Source organism: Hippopotamus amphibius, chromosome 3 (genome assembly GCF_030028045.1).
Source record: "Hippopotamus amphibius kiboko isolate mHipAmp2 chromosome 3, mHipAmp2.hap2, whole genome shotgun sequence".
NCBI lineage: Eukaryota > Metazoa > Chordata > Mammalia > Artiodactyla > Hippopotamidae > Hippopotamus > Hippopotamus amphibius.
In genome coordinates this window covers 146,508,704-146,531,256 of record NC_080188.1, presented here as the reverse complement: position 1 = coordinate 146,531,256, position 22,553 = coordinate 146,508,704, and the positions used below count along the sequence as shown (strand labels likewise).

At 34.8% G+C, this 22,553-nt stretch overlaps 2 protein-coding genes across 4 annotated transcripts in view; one reads left to right on the top strand and one right to left on the bottom strand.

Moving 5' to 3' along the window:
• CNST (consortin, connexin sorting protein) overlaps positions 1–22,553 on the top strand; it is a 110,082-nt gene that overhangs the window by 1,737 nt on the left and 85,792 nt on the right. The window contains exon 2 of one of the 3 annotated variants that reach the window (XM_057726116.1): positions 13,142–13,276. The exons of 1 other annotated variant lie outside the window; for it this stretch is intronic. The gene's annotated coding sequence lies outside the window, so the exon portion shown is untranslated. Of the gene's footprint in view, positions 1–1,247; positions 1,278–13,141; positions 13,277–22,553 lie in introns of those variants that run through there. One more of the 3 variants, XM_057726117.1, reaches the window with a different exon arrangement.
• On the bottom strand, positions 9,757–10,651 carry LOC130848136 (small ubiquitin-related modifier 1-like). The gene has a single exon (XM_057726120.1). The coding sequence runs from the start codon at positions 10,644–10,646 to the stop codon at positions 10,293–10,295; it is 354 nt and encodes a 117-aa protein (XP_057582103.1). The 5' UTR covers positions 10,647–10,651; the 3' UTR covers positions 9,757–10,292.

Below are 22,553 nucleotides of genomic sequence, written 5' to 3'. Positions count from 1 at the left end.
TTTCATAATATTTGTGGACCAAAGGTAAACTGTTCAGCCCTAGAGAAACTTATGTTGTTTTTAATTTTGCTTTTGAGTGTTATTTTCTTTTGGTTTTGAAAACGAGAATTAGGTTATGGTAATTATTTCCCTTTTTACAGTGTTAATAGTTTGCTTGCGGTTCAAGGTGCTTGAATAATAAAAGAGAATCTTATATATTTTATTTTTCTGAGGTCCCAGGTAGTAGAAATGAAGGAAATGTCCATTTCACTTTAAAGATGAACCTTATAATCAGCATTTAGATATACTTTATTAGAAAAACCTTGTTTGTATATTTCCCACCTTATTTTCTTAAGAGGTGTAGTTTTTGCATCCTATGCCATTTTTGCCTTTTTGAAGTAATGTAATATCTCTTTAGTGGTGTCAGGCAAAGTGATTCTACTGACCATAGTTATACTATTCTTGTTATTTTTATTATTATCTCAATTTAATTGATAGAGAAGTCAAAATAGTGGTTTTTCTTTTGACTTTTATATGGCAGTTGTAATTGGGAAATGCCAAGTGATAGTTTGCTATCAGAATTAAGGCTGTAGGTCTACAGTAGTGCTGTCCAATAGAAATATAATGCAAGCTATATGAGCAACTTAAAGTTTTGTAGTCACACTAAGTAAAAAAGAAATAGGTGGAATTTTTAACATATTTTATTTACTCTTACATCATTTCAACATGTGATCCATTTTGTGTGTGTGTGTGTGTGATAACTTTTAAAAATTAATGATGAGATGCTTTACGTTCTTTCATACTGAATCTGCTAAATCCCATGTGTGTTTTACATTTACAGTACATCTGAATTCTGTCTAGCTACCTGTCTTCGCTGGTAGCTAAGACCTTATTGGGCAGCACATTTCTATAGGATTACTGTGTGATTCTTAAGATATCCTCTTACCTTGAGAGTATGGGGTAAATTCTGTGGGGTAAATTTAAAAATCTTTCAAAGTGCTGGGATATTCAAACTGAGATGATTCTAGCAGGATGAAAGTCCTGAAAAGTTTCTTCCTCTTTGTGTTGACTGTGTTAATACTGAGGAGGATAAACAGGTGCCCTGTGCTTGTTTAGCAAGGGTCATAAGATGAATAGAGCTCTCAGTCATTTCCTGGAGTGTCATTGTTACAATTACTTATATTTGCATGTCAACAATGTGTCAAGGCACTGTATGAGTCTTTGTCTAGGAAATCTGTTACTATTAAGTAGGAGGAACTTGCAAACATACAAGAAGTTTGATCTTCATGGTGAAACAGGTAGAGTACTGCTGTTGGAGATTTATTTTCTGAATCAGTTTCAGGTGTGGCTAAGCTCTGTAAATGTGCTTTTCTATATGATGGTGTTATTAAAAGAAAGATTAAATCTTTTTAGCAAAAATTAGGAAGGAAGAGGGTATGTTTTTTGGCTCTATAACACTGGGAGCCTGAGTAGCAGCAAAACACGTGTGTGGTTTGGATAAACTATAAAGGAAGTATGGCAGTTTTTAGAGAAAGCTACTGACATATCAACTAGGAATATGTTTTAAGTTGTTTTTGCAACAGAGGTGGTGATTTGCATGGATCCAGCTCTTGTTCAAAGCTGTTGTAACTTAAAGATAACTCTCTTGGAAACGTAACTCTGCAGCTCACTGACTTCAGTGGGGATTGATAGGACCCATCAGTGTTCTTATCTTGATATGTTTTCTGATAAACTTACCTAAATATTATTTTAGCTGCACTGTTTTACATTTACATTTAATGTCAAAATTCAGTGTCAGAATTTACCTGAAGGTGTAATTAAATATTCAGTATAATTTAATATGAGAAACATGCCTCCTCCACAACTTTTATGGTATAAAGAAATCTTAAATTACCTAGTCAGTAAACAAACTCCCTCTGTAAAACCTAGTCATTGTAGACCTAGCACAGTGTTGGCATTGTGTGGAGTGTTAAAGGATAGAAGACAGATTTGAGGAAGGGAATAGGTATTGCATGTTGCTTGTTTCGTGAGAGGTGCATGCACGTTATGTAAGAAAACAGAGCATTTTCATTTGTCTTTAAATACAGATGGCTATCCATTGACATCATTTTAGTTGAATAAGAGAGGGAATACATTGTTTTGTTGCTACAAATTAGCCTTAGCAATTTTTTCTTTAGTTATTTAAGGAAGAATAATTGATAGTCTGGCAATATTCAGTTTTTAAAAAGGCTCGATTTAAGTGGTCTCTACGAGGATTATATTTTTATTAAGAGGTTCTACTCTCAATATGTATATGTCTTGATACAGTTATGAATGTGTTCTGTTTAGGGCCTTAAAGATTCACATGAATATAAGCTTTTCCTTGTTTATGGATCATTGCTTTGGGAGAAATTGTATTTCCTTTTAACCAAGGAATACTTTTTTTTTAATGCGTTTGTAATATCCTTTAATAAAAAGTAAAAAATAAAAATTTTATCTGAACAATCTTCAAAAGCAAGAAATACATCATTAAAAAGTTCTCAATCTTATAATAGCTTAAGATTTCTTAAATTGTTTTAGTCACAGTTTTCAGATTCTGCTCTTTAACATATTTGGAGATATATGTATACATACAGCTGATTCACTTTGTTCTACAGCAGAAACTAGCAAAACAGTGTAAAGCAATTATACTCCAATAAAGATCTGGAAAAAAAGAAAGAAAGAGAAATGAACATATTTGGAGATGGAAACTTTTTGCCTTTGTATCACCTCCTCCCTGCCATCTTTTAGTACTTCCCCCTTTTTCATCATCATTCGCCCTGTGGAAAGGGAAGATAGTATGTTTGTCAGAATACTGACAAATCAAGATTATTTTTCCCTTTGACTGTAGGAAGAATTCTGAAGCAGTAAGTAACAAATTTAGTCACCCTTATTGACATTTGGGCATTTGATATTTCAATTGACAGTACCTAAGAGATTTTAGTAATTAACAATATTTTGTAATTGTCCTACCTATTGAATTCTCTCATGAGAGTACTTAACTGATTTTCTTGGAAAACTACTACCGGAATAAATAATTACATTTTTTCTGTGTTTGCTGCATTTTGAAAACCCAGTCAATTAGGTGGCTGTGGTTTTGTAATTTGAATGAAGGCAAACTAACGTTTTGAAGCGCCTTTTATATTATAGGTTTTTAAGTAAGTAATTTCCTTAAAATATGTGAACTTCATAGTAAGATAAAGAATACTGTTGTTCCTGGATATTGGAGAGCATACCACTTGTATTTTTATTTTATGCATGCATTGTTTTTCTTGTTCACTATTTCTCTCTGCTTCAGGTATTACCACTGTACAACTAAATCTTAAAAAGAATTATTGAATGAACTGAAAAACGTTGCTTAAGATTTTTTAACAAGGACTTATTTTTGTGAATATGTATTTTATTTATTGAAGCCTAGTGGAGTTTTGTTTTTTTCCCCCTTACAAAGCACCATAGATTAGTTTAGATTTTTCTTTTTTCCACTGTGAACATGAAAAAGTTTACTTAAATCACGTCTCAAAAGGATTCATACCAAGTAACAGACTTGATTTCCTCTTTCATGTTCAACTCAAAATAGGAGTGGAATTTTGTAGAAACTATGCTGATTAGAAAATTATGAAGTTTCCTGAAAAAAGGCAAATCACTAGGTTCCTTTTGTTCCAATAGTTTAAGGAAAAAAATTGTTGTGGAGTTCTTTGTCATGCCAAATAGAGTTTATACCTATAGCATTGCATAAGCACTGTAAAGAGCCAAAATTAGAAGCAATGTCATGTGACTTCCTTATTTTAATCGTACAATTAAATGTTTTGTAAGATGAAATGGTTTGTCTTATTAGTCTTACAGTTGAACTCTAGTTTAAAATTGACCTAGTAGTTCTTATGTCCACCAAAGTTTGTATTTTTGCTAGCCAGAGAAAGATCTGTTTCAGATTAACCTAAAGTGTTTAATTCAGGAGGTAATTTTTTATTATATCAGGTACTCTCTTTTGGTTAATTATAACTTTGTGGATTTTGATGCCCACAAGCTTTTTGTCCTCTTTCAGCTGAATGCCTGGGGAAAACCTAGGGATTCCCTAGTAGATCATGACAGGACTTAGACCTTTGAGTGTATGGCTTACCTTCCCTGACAGCCTCAGAGAGTATACCTATGTGTGCAGAAAACTTATGAGCAGAAATTCTCTTCCAGGAATACTTATCTATGCTGAAGAAACATATTCTAAGAATGTTTGTCTTAAAACTACAGTTTCCTTGTACTTATGTAATACTTTGTAAAAACTATGTATTTTGTATACCCTTTGCTGGAGAGTTTCCATTTTGTTCCAGTGCTTCAGAGTATGTAAAAAGATGTCCAGAATAAGATCTCTTATAGCTTATTCTGCCTTACCTCACCTTTTGGTTTTTTCCTATTCTATCCTACACAGAAAGATCAAAAGTTAGAACAGGTCATGGTTTATTATAACCTTGGGATTGGGGGGGTAGGAGTATAACACATTTTACTCCTTTCTTATTTCCTCTCATTCCTGTCTATTACAAAAGTAATGGTGCTCCAGAGGGAAAGAAAGGTAGATAAATTTTAACTTAAGGAAAACATTGTTATTCAAAAATTAGTGGGTTTTTTTTCTGTAATGAAAGTTAAACAGCAGCTTTAATTTGGCAGTCAGAATCCATTAATCTCTCTCATCCTACTTTTGATGTCTGAAACTTTGAGTACAAGTGTTACTGAAACTGCTTGCTGCACAACAGGCCAATAAATTCAGACGAGTTCTTGGGGCAAGGAATAATGAGTAACTTTATTTGGAAAGCCAGCAGACTGAAAAGGTGGTGGACTAGTGTCCCTAAGAACCATTTTCCCCCAATTAGAATGTTATTTTCTGTTCTGCAACTTTTTAATCTTTATGTGAATGGGAAAGTGTTAGGTCAGAGTCTTGAGAATGGGTTATCCTGTATATTTTAGGCTATAGGCAACATTCTTAACTTGTGGTAAAAACAATAGAATACAAAGATTAAAGTAGAAGAAACAGATCCAATATGGTGTCAAACTTGTTCTTCCCTATTACACAAGGAAGCTGACTGCACCAATATTAGACTATGCTAGAGTGTGTGTATATATATATATACTTATATATACACCCACATATTTATGTATATACCCACATATATATATACACATACACACCCATATGTATATATACACACTCATATATATATTTGTTTATTTATTTATTTTGCCGAGCTGCTCGGCTTGTGGGATCTTAGTTCCCCAATCAGGGATTAAACCTGGGCTCTTGGTAATGAAAGCACCGAGTCCTAACCATTGGACCGCCAGGGAATTCCCACTAGAATATATTTAATAGAGTCTCTTTTGTCATATGTATTTTCTTTAGGGAATATTCTCCACTGATGTAAAATATCTTTGGGGGAAATCGTGTTTTATCAACAGTCTTTCAAAGCATTGGAAGGTATCTTCCTCTGGCACAAATTTTTTCTCTATTGGTTTTTTATTCTTTTCTTAGAATTTCTTACCTAGAATAAACTGCCTTACTCTGGAATTTTTTCTTTTCCCAGACCCCCATTAAAATACTTTCCCTTGAATGACTAATTATAAGAAAGCATGTTCACTTTTACACCTGTCTCCCGTCCTGCCTTTCTATTAACTTTCAGTAGGCTGGAGATATAAATTAGTGTGTCACTGTTGTGTCAAACATCACAGTAACAATTAATATCATAAATATTTAGATATTTATAGGAACGGAAAATAGTATCTAACTATTTGATATGGATAAAATATAATTTCTTGGGAACAATCAGAGTTTTTAACCTCAGGCCCAAGAATAGGCTTCAAGGGATCTGTGAGTCCCTTGAAATAACATTCATAACTTAGTGGTAGTATATGTGTATTTTTCTGAGGAGGGAATTCTTGGCTTTCATCAGATTCTTCAAAGGATTCATGACCCAGAAAAGGATAAGAACCACAGAATTAATTTGAGCTTGGTTATAAATCTCTAATCCTTATAAGCAGCTATAGTTTTGTAAGGATCTCTATATATAACCTTCATTTTTCAGCAATATTTTATTTACAACAAAAATAATTTAATAGATTATGAGAAATGGCATAGTGATTCTTTTAAAAAACAAATCTTCCTCAAATATCTTACCTTTTATTTTGTATACTTTTAGACATTTCTCTAGTATCCTGCAGGTTACTTTGTTTTTTATCATTTGTTTGCCATCTGTGCGTTTTGCAGAAAGATGATTAATTCTTGTGATTGAATTTTTTCTGGCAGTTCAAGGAGTTGTTCATAGACTTGGGATTAGGATAAAGAAAAGCTGCATTTTATGAGGATATCCTACCCAGTGAGAGGAATGAGTCCATAGATAGGTTGTTTATACACACAAGCTCCTGATGAAGTGAAAAAGGATAAGAAACTGGGTACAAGTAGAAAGATTATCCTTGAACAGCAGATAGAGACGTTCTGCTACTGAGATAAGGGGGAGATACTGGTTACCAGCTAACATCTGGTAACCTCTTTTTAATTGTGGCCCGGTTGACACTGCTGAGCTAGGAATAGGAAGAGGACTGGAGGCCAGTGGTAAAAGCTTAGTATAGCTTTGGGGGATGTGGTTCTGGGAGGTCTATGAGGAAGGATGTCTGGTCAGCATTGAGGCTCCTACCTGAGATTGGATGGATACTGCTTTTATAGAATTACCAATCTGCGTAGTTGTGATTTTCCTTAGCAACAGATAGCAGCTTGGGTATAAGAGCAGAGAAAGTGGGTAGGTTGATCAGGACTGGAGTTTTATAGGGTGGGTGCAGTAGAAGTGTAAGAGAACCAAGGAAGTAGCTAGAGATAATACATGAATTCAGTGCTTGATAGGAAAGAAAGTAATGCCAGGAGGAGGCAGACTAATTTAAAAAAAAGAAGAAGAAATAAAGAAAGTAAGAAAAGTCAGGAGTCTGGAGTTTTGTTTTTTAATAATTTTATTTTGTTCACTTTTTTGTTTTTTTTTTTTGTTTTTTTTGGCCATGCTGCTTCACTTGCAGGATCTCAGTTCCCCGACCAGGGATTGAACCCAGCCCATGGCAATGAAAGCCCGGAATCCTAATCACTAAGCCATGGGGGAGCTCCTAAACCTGGAGTTCTTGATGTGATTGAACTGGGTAATGGTAGTCGGGGTAATGACAGTAAGGGATTGAGAGTTAAAAAGAATAGGAATTTAGAACCAGGTAATAGGATATTGAGACTCATCTGAGATGATAGCTTGTTTTGATGCTCAGTAAAGTCTAAGACCAGAGTGACACTTGCCAAATTGACCAGACAGTAAGATGTCATTATAGAACTTTGAGTCATGGAGAAATATTCATTCCACACATCTATTAAGTCACTGTTTTTCTTATGTAAAACACAAAGATACTTTTTTTTTGTAAAAATTTTATTTTTTAAAATTAATTTTTACTGGAGTATAGTTGCTTACAAAGGTAGTGTTTTCTCAGTCTGCCTCTGGCTTGCAGGATGGATTGAAAGGACTGTGTGAGACAAGAGCCTTAATTTAATAGTAAACATATCAGCCTAAACTCATTTTGAAATTTCAAAACTTCTGAAATGGTAGAATTAATAAATTTTTGCTTTTTGTTCAAAAGAAGAATAGAGAGTAAACTAGAGAGCTCCTGGCTTAGGTTTTATGATTTTAAAACGGTGTTAAAATTGTGTTTGATGCTGTATGGCTTATGTTCTTGATCCTAGTTGAATTCATAGATTAGTTTTAATTTACTGAAAATCCATATGAACCTACACATTACAACATCCATATACACTTTGGTGAATAATTTTGAAATATGGTGGCTTTTCAATGACCTTGAAGCTAGCGTTAGTTCCTATTAGTTTATTGGCTAATGTTTGAGCCCATAGGTGATCAGCATTGTACTAAGTACTATGGGATATGCAGTAAAAATGAGCCCTTTCATCAAATCATATGTGAAAAATACAAGTCCCAAATATATATAGGTAATTTTTTAAGAAAGTGAAGGAAATTTACACGAAAATGTTTTTTGATTTAGTATAATTTGTAATTAATTCACTAAATATTTTGTAGAATTTATTTCCTCATTTTACCAGAGTTTTAAAGGCCACCTTTTTGACTTAGGGTTTGGTAAACATATAGGGAAAAATTATGTAACAATTCAGATGAGTTCATTTCTAAGATGTATAGAGTTCCACCATAGAGGTTTCTACTTTGTGCCCTTGAGAACTGGCTTTGTAGAAACTCCTGTTTCTGTAGGTTATTGGCAAATATATCTGGTGACTCTTTGATGCTCTAAAATAGTTAGGGTCTTAAGACAATGGGAGTCCTCTGAAAATGGTGGATAAACACACTTTCCAAAAGAAAAAAGAATAAAACCCAAACATTTATTACATGAGATAATACATGTTAAAGTGACTGCCTTCCGCAATGTTAAGTACACAGAACACTTAGTAAATTGGTTTGTTTTGTTTTGAATTTGCTAAACTTTGTAGGAACCTTTTATTTATTTGGATTACTTTCTTTGTAAAGAGGTGAACAATATTAATATATAGATTAACTGTATAGCATTTTAGAAGTTTAAAAAAAATTGTGTCCTTGATTCAATACTTTAACATTTTTTTGAATAGGAAAATATTGTATGTTTAAATATATAAAAAACACAGAAAAGTACAAAAAAAATTAACTTGTACTCCCATTAGGCAAGAGCAAGAATTGTGAGCATTTCTGTGTATTTACTTTCAGTGTCTCTGGAGTGTGTGTAAACACAGTTGAGATCATATTTATGATTTGTTTTGGATTCTATTTCCTTCATTTTATTATGGATTCATAATGTGCATATCTTGTGGTGTTGTAACATCTAGGGTATGAGCTAGTTTACTTAATCATTCCCCTATTGAACATTAGATTGTTTCCAATTTTTCACTCATTGCCACAATGACCTTGGACAAACTATCTTGCTGCTTAGTTTTCCCATTTGTAAATGGAAAAAATAGTACTTCTTCGTAGGAATTACAAGGATTAACTGAGATAATGTGTATAGAATATACAGAATAGTTCTGGAAACAGAATAAGCTTTTAAAATAATGCCTTTATCTTTGTGCATAGAGAATTCTCTCCCATCCCTTTTTCTTTTTTGGGGGGTTGCTATTCAGAATATTTCTTTAGCATAAACCTTCAGAAGTAAAACTAGTAGGTCTTAATTGTTTTAATAGTCTTACTACATATGAAATTTTCTCATTGTGCCAATTTATATTCAAATTGAACAGCATGTGACAATGCATATGTCAATAGAAGATTAGTAAGGAATAAAGTTAGATGGATTGCTGAGAGATTGTATTAAGGTTTAGGAGTTGGGACTTGAACTGGACTAAGGGCAACTTGGAGTAGGCCTCTAGCTACTTCTTATACTTTTCCCATCCAACCAAGCTATCACACCATTTTCCTCTAAAAACTCTGTCTTTGTATCTGTACTGAAGTGCCTACCCTATTCCACCTCTCCTTATTTTCCATCTATCTAATTTTTCCTTCTTAATCTCCTTAATCTTTTTTTTTTTTTTTACGGTTTTTACAAATATTTTGTTTATTTTAATGAAGCTGGTACAGACAATGTCCATTTAAAACCCATATCCCAGGCCAAAAAGTACAAATAAAGTCAAAAAGAGCAGTATTCTGTTGTATACACTTCTGCATGAATAACTTTAACTGCTAATGAAAATTAGAACTTTTCTGGGAAATTCTGACAAGATTTTTCTTTCATCTTAAAATGCTTTCTCTTCAGTGAAGCCATCTTTGGAGTTAGTCATTATTCTCACCACCTCTGTCATTTTGACTCCAGCCTGATATTCCTCTTCTTTTGGTCCAGACCCTCATAGTTTAAAAGTAGCTTCAAGTTAAGCAAAGGTCATTTTTCCACAGTTCAGTTCTCTGAAAAACTTCCATCTCCCACTGAAAGTCACAGTCCAGGAGTGAAGCAATCACATGCTAGAACTGCAGGGCCAATTGGAAAGTCATTATGAACACTCGCATCAGTCAATCTTATTTATCACAGGCCTGCAAATGCACAGTCCTGGAAAAGGTGGCCTCTCTGTGCACACGTGTAATTTTTAAAAAGGAGAGGGCGATATGAAGGGGGCTCAGGTTTGATCACCAAAAATCAGCACAATGAAAACAAACAATAATGAATAATGGGCACTAGAATTCAAATTACCAGATGTTTTAAAGAGATGGGGTGCCAGTTTTCAATTGTTTGAACACCACATTACAAAAGAACTATTTTTAAAAATAAAAAAGGATTAAGGGAAAAGAAAAAAAAATAAAAAGAATATCTAAACCGTTGAATGACCCCGTGTGTTCCTGATAAACTTCAATCACATCTTCTTCCTCCATTCCCAGTTCTTTTGGAGTGTGATTATCAGCAATTCTCTGACCTTCGAAGAGAAACCTGAGTGAATTCATGGGAACTCCCTGTCTTTGACAGTATGATTCTTTGAGTTTCTTGAGATGCGTCGTCATTTTCACTTTGAAGTGAATCTCACTGCTATCCTGTCCGATGACTTTGAGTTTAATATATTCTCCTTCCTTCTTATCCCCCAAGTCCTCAGTTGAAGGTTTTGCCTCCTGGTCAGACATGGTGACGGTGGCTTCCGCCAGGGTCTCCGCACAGCAGCGGCCTCGGGTAGGGGTTTACAAATCCTTCTCCCTTCCCCACAGCACAACACCTTAATCTCCTTAATCTTCTTTTAAATCTTTTATCCTCTGTCTTTTCCTGTCCAGGAGGCCTGCCCAGCTAAAACAACAGAGCAGAGCAGAGTCCATTTTCTCCTGGCAGGCTTACTTGAGAAAGAAAGATGGCTGAGACAGTTAAGCTTAGTTATTACCAAATTTACCAAACAGATAGATCAGTCTACCTCCCCAGAGATGAATAAAGGAGTACATCAGGAACAAGGGAAGTTTCTTCATAACTTTCAATATTTATAGTAACCTTGCCACATTCTTAGTGATTATATATATTAGCATAGGTTCGATGCCTTTTAAAAGTTTTTTCTGAGTATAAAAATAATGCAATTTGCAACTGAATAAATAATAACCCAATTAAAAATTGGGCTAAGGATCTAAATAGACATTTCTCCAATGAGACAAATGGCCAGTAAATACATGTCCCCACCCCCCTCCACACTGAGTTCTGATATATACTTAGTAGGATCTCAGTAAATGTTAATAAAGGGTGTTACCTTTGCCTTCTGAGAGCCATGGAAACTTGGCCTTCAAAATTCGGGCATGAGCCAGAGTGCAAACATTTGGAAGTCTTGTTCTAACATGGAACAAGTAAAGTAACAGTTTTACATTAAAAACTAAAATATTGATTTTGGTTCTTTTTGTTTGTTTGTTTGTTTGGCTGCACTGCTTGGCTTCTGGGATTTTTAGTTACCCGACCAGGGATCAAACCCTGGCCCTCGGCTATGACTTCTTGGAGTCCTAACCACTGGACTGCCAGGGAATTCCCTTGATTTAGGTTCTTACCTTTTTAGAAACTATCCTGCCCTCTGTTTTTAATGGGTCATTGCCAAGTTATAGCTTATTTTGAAGATTGTTAAGGTGGCCATATTCCTTTTAGTAAAGAAAAGAGTGTGTACTAAAATGATGGAGGTGCAAATGTTTTTGTGGTTAAAACATCTTCAAACTTGACAGTTCTTATGAAATAAAAATTTAAGGGACTTCCCTGGTGGTGCAGTGATTAAGAATTCTCCTGCCAGTGCAGGGGACACGGGTTCATCCCTGATCTGGGACGATCCCACATGCTGCAGAGCAGCTAAGCCCATGTGCCACAACCACTGAAGCCCGCGCGCCATGAGCCTGTGCCCTGCAGCAAGAGAAGCCACTGCAGTGAGAGACCCGTGCACCGCAATGAGGAGTAGCCCCCATTCGCCAGAACTAGAGAAAGCCCGCCTGCAGCAAAGAAGACCCAATGCAGCCAATAAAATAAATAAATAAATAAATAAATAAAGATAGATAAATAGATAAATATTTTTTAAAAAAGATTTAAGCAGTACCAACAAATACTGTTGTACTGTTATTATGATTTTGTTGTTCATCCACCTCTCTTTATAGCCTCTTCCCTCTCCTACTTTTACCTCCTTATTCAGATTTTCTTTCTAGACCTTGTGACCATTCTCTGGGTCTGTTTTTGAACTAACTTTGGGCCAGAGTTACTCGGAAACTCAGTAGTCTGGGTGATATCCTGTAATCCATCCACTGTTTTATACCCGTCATTCAAATTCTCAAAGTGTATCTCCACTTTCACTTGGACCTCTAAGGTTACTCTATTATTATTTTATTCTTTTACTTTTAAAATTTCAGGAGAGTCCTGTTAGTAAAATAATATATTTTCTTAATTTCAGTAAGAGTGGTCATAATTCATACTGGAACCAATTTTATTCCATTTATTTAATAGATTTCATTTTGTCTTTTAAATGGGCATGGAAATATCATTTCTGTTTTTCTGTAGTGGAGAAATCCAGTCAAGAGTATGAGAAAGTGAAGCTTTCAAGTAAAATTGTAGTTGGAAAAAAAAAAAAGGAAAGTCTAGGTTAAAATAAATTTTACCTTGGTCTAATTCCATTTGTCTCATCTCTGTTTTTGAAAGGAACTTAAAATGTTATCTTCTGTATGTTAGTTGAATATTTAAACCTTATTCTTTAATTTGCATAGCTTGAGCAGTAAGGATTTGTAACTACAGACTCAAAATTTTCTGGATCAGAAAGTAGAGTGTGCCCATTTAATTTAGTCTTTGCTTTTTTGAACTAATTCATGCTTTTTTTGAATTTGCTGACTTGCCCTTATATTTAATCTTTCAATGACAAAAGTACTGTTTTGAAGTTTCCCCTCTATTTCTGTTTCCTACCAGATAATATTTGTGGGGTTTTTGTTGTTAAATAAATTTTAAACATCATCTTAAGTGAAGTAACCATCTTTTCTAAACCTATTTCCTTTGGAAGAGGTAGTAAAAAAGAGACTTTAGTGTTTTAGTTCAATTGAACAAGCATTAATTAGCACTTATTATATGCCTGGGGCCATGCTGTGGTAAGAGTTGCAAAAGAAGTAACACATACATTCTCTTACTTCAGGCACTTGAATTCTAATTGGGAAATAATGTACCTGCATGGAATAGCTTGTGAAAAAGCCTAAAGCAATAAATGAGCAAACCTGAGACAGCGTCCACTAGATACTTGAAAAAATACAGTGCTCATTTCATTAGAAAAGTAAGTCTTTGTAAATGTTTTAGCATAGATTCTGTGTAAGCTACTATCTCCGTGATTGGACTTTTCTAAGGTCAAATAATAAATTTGTATTATATGTATTGTAAATTGTGTTATTTCAGTTTCAACTCTTTCCTCTTCCTCCTAATTTGTCCAAACTCTTTATCTTCAGTACGTAGTTCAAATTCTACCTGGTGTATGGCCATCAGAGGCAGCATGGACTCTGGAGCCAGTCAGCCTAGGTTTGAGTCCCAATTTCGACAGCTGTTTGACCTGATGAGTGCTTAACCTATCAGTGCCTTGGTTTGCTTACTCATAAAATGCAGGTGCTAATAATATTGGGTGGGCCAAAAAGTTCGTTCGGGTTTTTCCGTAAGATGTTACAGAAAAACCCGAACGAACTTTTTGGCCCACCCAATAACTACCTAAGAGGATTGTTGTGAGGCTAAATGAGTTAATATATACACGGCACAGAGAAAGCACCATGTAAATATTTGCTTTTATGCTCATACTCTGTTAAGATTATTCCTAACAACTGTAATCATTCTATGAAGGCATCTATTTGAACCTAAAGATTTTTTGGAAGTTTATATATTTTTTAATTATGCTGTATAACATCTGTTTTAACATACAAATAGTTAAATAGTTCCAACCTCAATTTTTGGAGTGAATTGATGTTATCAGGAAATGTTCATTTATCATCCTGTGCCTTTGCAGATTCCTGGTCAGCTTTTCCTCTTTCTTCTTTTTTTTTTACTTTTTCTGTTAAATATTTATTCTTTATGCCTGGCTGTCTAGGTTATACATGTGTGCTTTCCACTAGCTTATAAGTTCTTCTCAAGCAGACATTCTGTCTTGATAATGATGACAAATGACAAATGTAACAATTATTGAACACTTAATGTCATGCATCTTGCTGTCACCAGAAAATTTGTGATTTCATAATTAGTTAATAAAACAAATATTTTGATATTGTGATTCAAGTATAAAACATGGCTGGAAGTGCCATCCAACATTATTTCTACTCAGTAGTTTGGGGAATACCCTGTAATCCATCCACTATTTTATACCCATTGTTTCTACTCTTAAAAATCTACCAAATAATTATTCTCAGGATTTCTAATAACAAACTTCTACACTGAAGAAGAATATTCATTCAGCAGACAATCCTTGAGTGATTACATCTAACACTAGCCTAGGCACTGGGAAGAAGTTTTTAAAAGTGGCAGTGTATGATTGTTAACAGTGCATACTCCAGACTCACATAGATAGGTTCAAATCTCAATTCTGCTTTTTACTTGCTACATGAGCTTTGAGCAAGTTACTTATCTCTCTTTCTGTTTCCTCAACTGTAAGATGGAAAAAACAGGGTTCCCATGAGAATGAAATGAAATAAGATATGTAAAGTGTTAGCATAGTGCCTGGCATTCATTAAATGTTTGATAAATAATCACATATCATCATAGGAACAGGATGAGGGCAGTTATCCAGTGGGCTTGAATTTTAACTGCTACATTGGGCCAGAAAAGGAGATCTTCTTAAGACTGAGCCAAGGAACCTGAACAGGGCATTGGGATTGAGAGCTGCGCATACAGCCAGGACTCTGAAGATCTCAGTTCTCCAGTAATGGATTTGGGGAAGATAATCTGCCTAATAGCAGAGAGATAAGTAGTTTTTCTGTCTCTGCCTTCACATTCTGTTGAAGAGAGCGACTTCTCTCTCTTTGTATTTGTGTTTGTAACCATGAGTCTAGTAACCCTGAGGTTTAGGATTCATATTAATGCTTTTCTCAGTTGAGAAGTAATATAAAAACTGGCCCTGGCTGGTAACATAACCAGGGGTACCTGGCAAAAGCAAAAGCACTCTGGAAGAAGTGATCCTTAAATCAGCCTATGCAAGATCCCCACAGGTAAAGCCCTTCACTGCAGAGGAGCTCATTATCCAAAATTCCAAAATAATCCACCATGATCAGGAGTTGACAGAAACAACAAACAATAGATTTAGACTCCTAAGAATGAACATTTTCTTTATCTTTATAATATAATTATATACTTATAATAATTATCTTTGATAAAATAAATATTAAAATAGGATAAAAAATGGAAAAGGAGCAAGATACTATCAAAAAATTAAAGATATTTTAAATAGTACTGTATGACTTTTTAAAAATACATTTATTTATTTATTTATTGGATTTATTTTTTTATTGGCTGTGTTGGGTCTTCATTGCTGCACATGGGCTTTCTCTAGTTGCAGTGAGCAGGGGCTACTCTTCATTGTGGTGCATGGCTGCTCATTGTGGTGGCTTCTTTTGTTGCAGAATATGGGCTCTAGGCACATGGGCTTCAGTAGTTGTGGCACATAGACTCAGTAGTTGTGGTTCAGGGGCTCTAGAGCTCAGACTGAATAGTGTGGCGCACAGGCTTAGTTGCCCTACGGCATGTGGGATCTTCCTGGGGCAGGGCCCAAAGCCGTGTCCCCTGCATTGGCAGGCAGATTCTTAACCACTGCGCCACCTAGGAAGTCCCTGTAAGACTTCTAAAAATGAAAATCACAGAAATAAACTAAGCAGACAAATTAAGCAACAAATTATATACAGTTGAAAAAAGAAGTAGTTAACTGGATGATATCTGTGAAGTTTGATTTGGAGTTCAAGCCCTCAATCTCAATACAAAAATATAAAGAGAAATTATAAAAGAGAGATTAAGTATTATAGGTTATATAGTAAGGAAATCTAAAGTATATCTAATAGAAGTTACAGAAGGAAAGAGAAACATGAGTGGGGAGAGACAGTTTTTAAGGATATATTGATTGTTATCAGAACTGATGAAACATGAGTACTTAGATTTTGGAAATCACACAGTCCTAAGCAGAATACATAAAAATAAATTTCTACTTAAAATACATGGCAAGAAATATTTCTGATCAGGTAGTTGGCTTTTTTTTTAACTGGAGCATAAGATTTCATGAGTGTCTTGACTGATGTCCAGGGACTATTTACAGGAGTGTTCTTAATTTGACTTATGGATGGCCTTAGAAGTTTCCCATAAATTAAATCTCATTTCATCCTTACAAAAAAGAAAACAAGTCTCATACAGTTGAACTAATTAGACTAAAATTACACAGGTGGTAAGTACAGGATCCTGTTTTTGAACTGAGGAGGGAATGACTCCAAAGCTAGAGCTTCCCTTCGTCTGTCCTGCCTCTGGCCTTCATTCACATTTTAAAATGGAACATCTCATGCTTAGGAATGATGGGAATATTCTTGAGGAATATTGATAATGATAGGAATATTCTTGAAAATAGTAATAAACTGTAGTGAATTTCTAAATTTTTTATTACAATGTAACATTACTAGTTGCCTGTTTTATTGATGCTTTCCTTATATTTTAAAGAAATAATCTTTTGAGGCCTGTTTGTGGATTTCCTTCTTGATGTATAAATATTAAGGCTTTGTAGCATGTATAAGCATAGTCAGTCAGAAAAGAAATGAATGCATAAACATACTGAAATCTTTTTTTTGAGTAAACTAAAAATCATACCTAAACATTTTACCACAATAAGTTGGATATTATTTTGCTATTTACCAACATAAATTTTTACTTAGTTTAAAGGCCAGAGAAAAAGGTAAGAACAGTTATAAAGTTGTTCTCTGATTTCAAAGGCTAATTCAGGAGCCCAGAGCACAATTTCTAGACATATTTATTTATCATTCTAAATGGATTCTGTTAACTTTTTATTTTATATTTATTTATTTATTTATTTATTTGTTGTCTGTGACGGGCCTTAGTTGTGGCATGTAGGATCTTTTGTTGAGGGGCGTGGGCTCTTCAGTGTGGTGTGCTGGCTTCTCTCTAGTTGTGTCTTGTGGGTTTTCTCTTCTCTAGTTGTGGTGCATAGGCTCCAGGGTGCGTGGGCTCTGTCCTTGTTACGTGTGGGCTCCAGAGCTTATGGGCTCTGTAGTTTGCAGCATGTGGGCTCTAGTTGAGGCGCACGGGTTTAGTTGCCCTGCAGCATGTGGGATCTTCATTCCCTGACCAGCGATTGAACTCGTGTCCCCTGCATTGCAGGATGGATTCTTTACCACTGGACCACCAGGGAAGTCCCTCTATTATTTATAATACTTTGCACATAGCCTGACAAAAGGAGCTTTTTTTGTTGGTCACTTTATTCCTAATTGAAGTATTTTCTAAAGATTGAACATATTTTATATGGATTTAATTTTGAGAACATTGGTGTCTTTCTATAGGTTTCTTTATAGCATAAAGAAATTAGTTCATAAAACATCCGCTTACATTCTGATGCTTCCTTGAGTAATCTGCCTTCAAGTGCTATTTCTGTCCAAGTTTTTCTTTGGAATTGTATGCTTTTCTTCCTCAACCAATCCCATCCATGGATACAATATAAACTACATAGCTGTAGCTAAATAAGTCTAATTTTAAATAATTTTCATCTTCCCACAGCTTCTTTACAAATAAATTCCCCTTAGAAAATTCTATTTCCAGAAAAAGACTTCAGAAAAAATATTAACACAGTATAACAACTCTCACTATGCAAACTCTTCCTTGAATTATTTTCATATTAAGAAATCTTCATAGGGTCTGGTAGAAATCTGGCAAAGAAAATTAAGTTTTACAAAAGTGTGTATGGGGTTTGGTGGGAGGGGTATCATTAGAAAAAAAGGCACAAAGAGACATGCATAAAATGTATAAGGAAAATGGCAGTATGGTGAGGGATACTTTCTTCTGATTCTGTTGCTCGATGCTGCCATTCTCACTGTCAAGAAGTTTGCAGCTGTAATAGAATACATTTAAACAATCAAATAATTTACAAGACCCAGAATACACTTTCTGAAAGATTGTGATAGGTGCAGATACAATATGCAGATACTGACAAAGATTTATCCAGTGTGGTTGTTACTGCTTCCGTGGATGAGATTAGTTGAGGAAGAAAAGCATACATTTGTGTTCCACCACTCTGTGTATAAATATTTATATATGTTAAACACACATATACACACATACACATATGCTGACTTTTTCTGAACTATTTCAGAGTACATTACAGACATCTGTTATTTCTAAACATATCAGAAGGTGAATATGCTAAGAACAGGACATTTTCTTACATAACCACAGTGCAGTTATCAAAATCAAGAAATTGAATGTTGATATAATACTCTTACCTATTCTGTAGTCCCTATTCAAATTTTGACAGTTGTCCTAATAATACCTTTTATAGTTGTCTTTTTTATCCCAGTCCAGGGTCCGACACAAGATCAGACATTGTGTTTAGTTATCATGTTTTCATAACCTTTAATATGGAGCATTCCTCAGTCTTTCTTCTTTATTGATGTGATATTTTTGAGGATAGGGCAGTTATTTTGCAGGATGTCCCCCAATGATTAGATTTAGGTTATGCTTCTTTGGCATTAAACACCAAAGAAAGTGGAATCATGTCCTTCTTAATGAATCACACCAGGAGGCATATGTCAGTTTGTTCCATTTTTTATGATCTTAATTTAATCACTTGCTGAAAGTGGAGCTTCTCAGATTAAATTTGACCCCACTAGTTTTGACATCCATTAATGATTCTTGCCTGAATTCTTTATTACTGTGATAGTTGCAAAATGGTGATTTTTTTTCTATAATGATTTTCCTTTTTATGTTTGTTAGTTGGTATTCTACTGAAGAAAAAATTTTCTCACCTGTTTATTTATTAATTTATGGGAGAATGAACTGATGGATCCTTATTTTATCAGCAGGTTATGACCTGTTATCTTGATGCTGACATTGTTTTATATTTTGCCAGTGGTAGCCCCTTCAGGCTATTTCCTTTTTTATCTTTTTGACATTTCCCCATCTTTATGGCCTTCTTCACTTTCTGGCACCGCAAACTATTCCAGATTCATCTTGTGCTGTTCTTTCCCCCCAGTTTTGGAATCAGCCATTTCTCAAAAGATCAGTGGTTCCTTTCAGTGAAGGATGGTCTTTCAAAAACAAGATCTGAATCTAAATTATTGAAGGCCACACACAAAGGTAGCTTTTGGATAGTTACCGTTACTGACATACACGTAAATTTTTTTGTATCTTAATAGTTGATGATCTTTTGAAGCAAATTGAAACTGTTATAAAATCTATCCATTGAACTTGTCAAATGAGTAATGTGCATAGATGGTATAGGGACATAGTTGAAAATTATTTCTAACTTTTTGCTCTATCCTTAGATACAAATTGAGGCTATCCTTAGATACAAATTGAGGCTATCCTTAAATACAAATCAGGGTCAAAAAAGGCAGGGTAGTTCTGTCACTTACCAGTAGTAATAATTAAGGAATTTCTTTACTACTTTGCTTAATTTATAAGATAAAGAATTTTTAAATTAACCGGAACATACAAGCCTCTCAATGTACTTATCTCTGCACGATATCTCCTATTTGAATGTTGTAGGGTACAGATTTAAATCATGAGTTTTGAAACCTGGGTTTGAATCCTGACTTTGTCTCTTCCTAGCTGTGACTTTAGTCAAGTTACTTAAACTTTGCCTCTCTGCATCTGAAAAATGAGAATATTTTTACATTCTTCACAGAGCAGTTCTGAGCATTAAAGGAGCTAAATAAGCTACAGTGCTTAGCATGTAAAAGGCAGTGCTAAGTGGTAAGCAACTAAAGGTACTAAGTTGAAATTCTTATAGCACACTCTTTTCTTTCTTTTTTGTTGAATGCTATTTTCTTATCAAAATATCTTTCTCCTTCATAGTTCATAATAATGGTAGAACTGTAAAATACCTGTCAGGAGAAACAGCAGAGAAAAAAGGATATAAAGTGTGAAAGGGCCTTCAGGCAGAAATACTGGGAGGACTGAATAAAAAATAGCAATGCAAGAAAACTGACTTTACTAGGTTTTTCCAGGGAAAGCCCTCAGAAAATAGCATTTCACCTTTTACCAATTTCTTCAGTTTTCAAGAACTGTTTTTCTGTTGCAGTTCCAAGAGGACACTGTATTTTACAGTTTTACACTTCTCAGAAGCTTTCACAAGATGATATTAATAAATGTGGCCTTCAGTTCTGTTAGATGATAAACTGTTCTTTAATAAACATTTGAAGAAACATTACTTACTTATTAGCTGCTAGATACACACACACAAAAAAGAAAAAGGAATCAAAAGGTAGTGCTGCAGATAGTCATCACATCACAAGAGAAGAGAACAAAACAAAAAAGGGAAAAAAATGACCTACAAAAACAAATCCAAACAATTAACAAAATGGCAACAAGAACATACATATTGATAATTACCTTAAATGTAAACAGACTAAATGCTCACACCAAAAGACACAGACTGGCCAAGTAGATACAAAAACAAGACCCATATATGCATTGCCTACAAGAGACTCACTTAGATCTAGAGACACATACAGACTGAAAGTGAGGGAACAGAAAAAGGTATTCCATGCAAATGGAAGTCAAAAGAAAGCTAGAGTAGCATACTTATATCAGACAATATAGGCTTTAAAATAAAGACTTAAAAGAGACAGAGAAGGATACTACATAATGATCAAGGGATTAATCCAAGAAGATATAACAATTGTAAATATATATGCACCCAGTATAGGAGCACTTCAACATATAAGTAAAATAATAACAGACATAAAAGGAGAAGTCAACAGTGACAGAATAATAACAGGGGACTTTAACATCCCACTTACGTGAATGGACAGATCATCCAGACAGAAAAACAATAAGGAAACACAGGCCTTAAATAACACATTAGAATAAATGGTCTTGATTGATATTTGTAGAGCATTACACCCAAAAGAACAGACTAAACATTCTTTTCACATACACTTGAAACATTCTCCAGGATAGATCACATGCTAGGACACAAAACAAGCCTTGATAAATTTAAGAAAATTGAAATCATATCAAGTGTCTTTTCCAACTACAACACTGAGAGTAGAAATCAGCTACAGGAGGAAAACTGCAGAAAAACACAAACACATGGGGGCTAAACAATATGCTTCTTAACAACCTGTGGATTACTGATGAAATCTAAGAGGAAATAAAAAAAATACCTAGAGACAAATGAAAATGAAAACATGATGATCCAAAACCTATTGGATGGGGCTTCCTAGGTGGCGCAGTGGTTGAGAATCCACCTGCCAGTGCAGGGAACATGGGTTCAATCCCTGCTCCAGGAAGATCCCACATACCTTGGAGCAGCTAAGCCCGTGTGCCACAACTACTGATCCTGCGCTTTAGACCCTGTGAACCACAACTATTGAGCCCATGTGCTGCAACTACTGAAGCCCATGCGCCTAGAGCCCATGCTCCGCAACAAAAGAAGCCATAGCAATGAGGAGCCCGCGCACCACAATGAAGAGTAGCCTCCACTCAGCGCAACTAAAAAGAAAGCCTGCGCACAGCAAAAAAGACCCAACACAGCCAATAAAATAAATAAATAAACAAACAAATAAATAAATTTACAAAACCTATTGGACACAGCCAAAGCACTTCTGAGAGGGACGTTTACAGTAATATAAGCTTACCTCAGGAAACAAGAAAAATCTCAAATAAACAACTTAACCATACATCTAAAGGAACTAGACAAAAACAAAACCCAAGGCTAAAGGTAGAAGGAAAGAGATCAAAAAGATCAGAACAGAAATAAACAAAACAGAGAGTAAAAACACAGTAGAAAAGATCAATGAAAATAAAAACTGATTCTTTGAAAAGGTAAACAATGCAATCTCCTAAAACTGAACCAGGAAGAAATAGAAAATATGAACAGACCAACTACCAGTACAGAGATTGACTCAGCAATTTAAAAATTCCTAACAAACAAAAGTCCAGGACCAGGTACCTTCACAGGTGAACTCCACCAAACATTTAAAGAATTAATGCCTGTCCTTCTGAAACTTCCAAAAATTTGCAGAGGAACACTTCTGAACTCATTTTATGAGGTTGGTATCACCCTGATATCAAAACCAGGCAAAGATATCACAAAACAAGAAAATTATAGGTGAAATATCAGTGATGAACTTGGATGCAAAAATCCTCAACAAAATACTAGCAAACTGAATCCAACAGTACATTAGAAAGGATCATATATCTTGATCAAGTGGGATTTATCCCAGGGATACAAGGATTTTTCAGTATCTGCAAATCAGTCAGTGTGATACACTACATTAACAAAATGAAGAATAAAAATCATATATCACCTCAATGGATGCAGAAAAAGCAAAATTCAATATCCTTTTATGATAAAAACTCTCCACAAATTG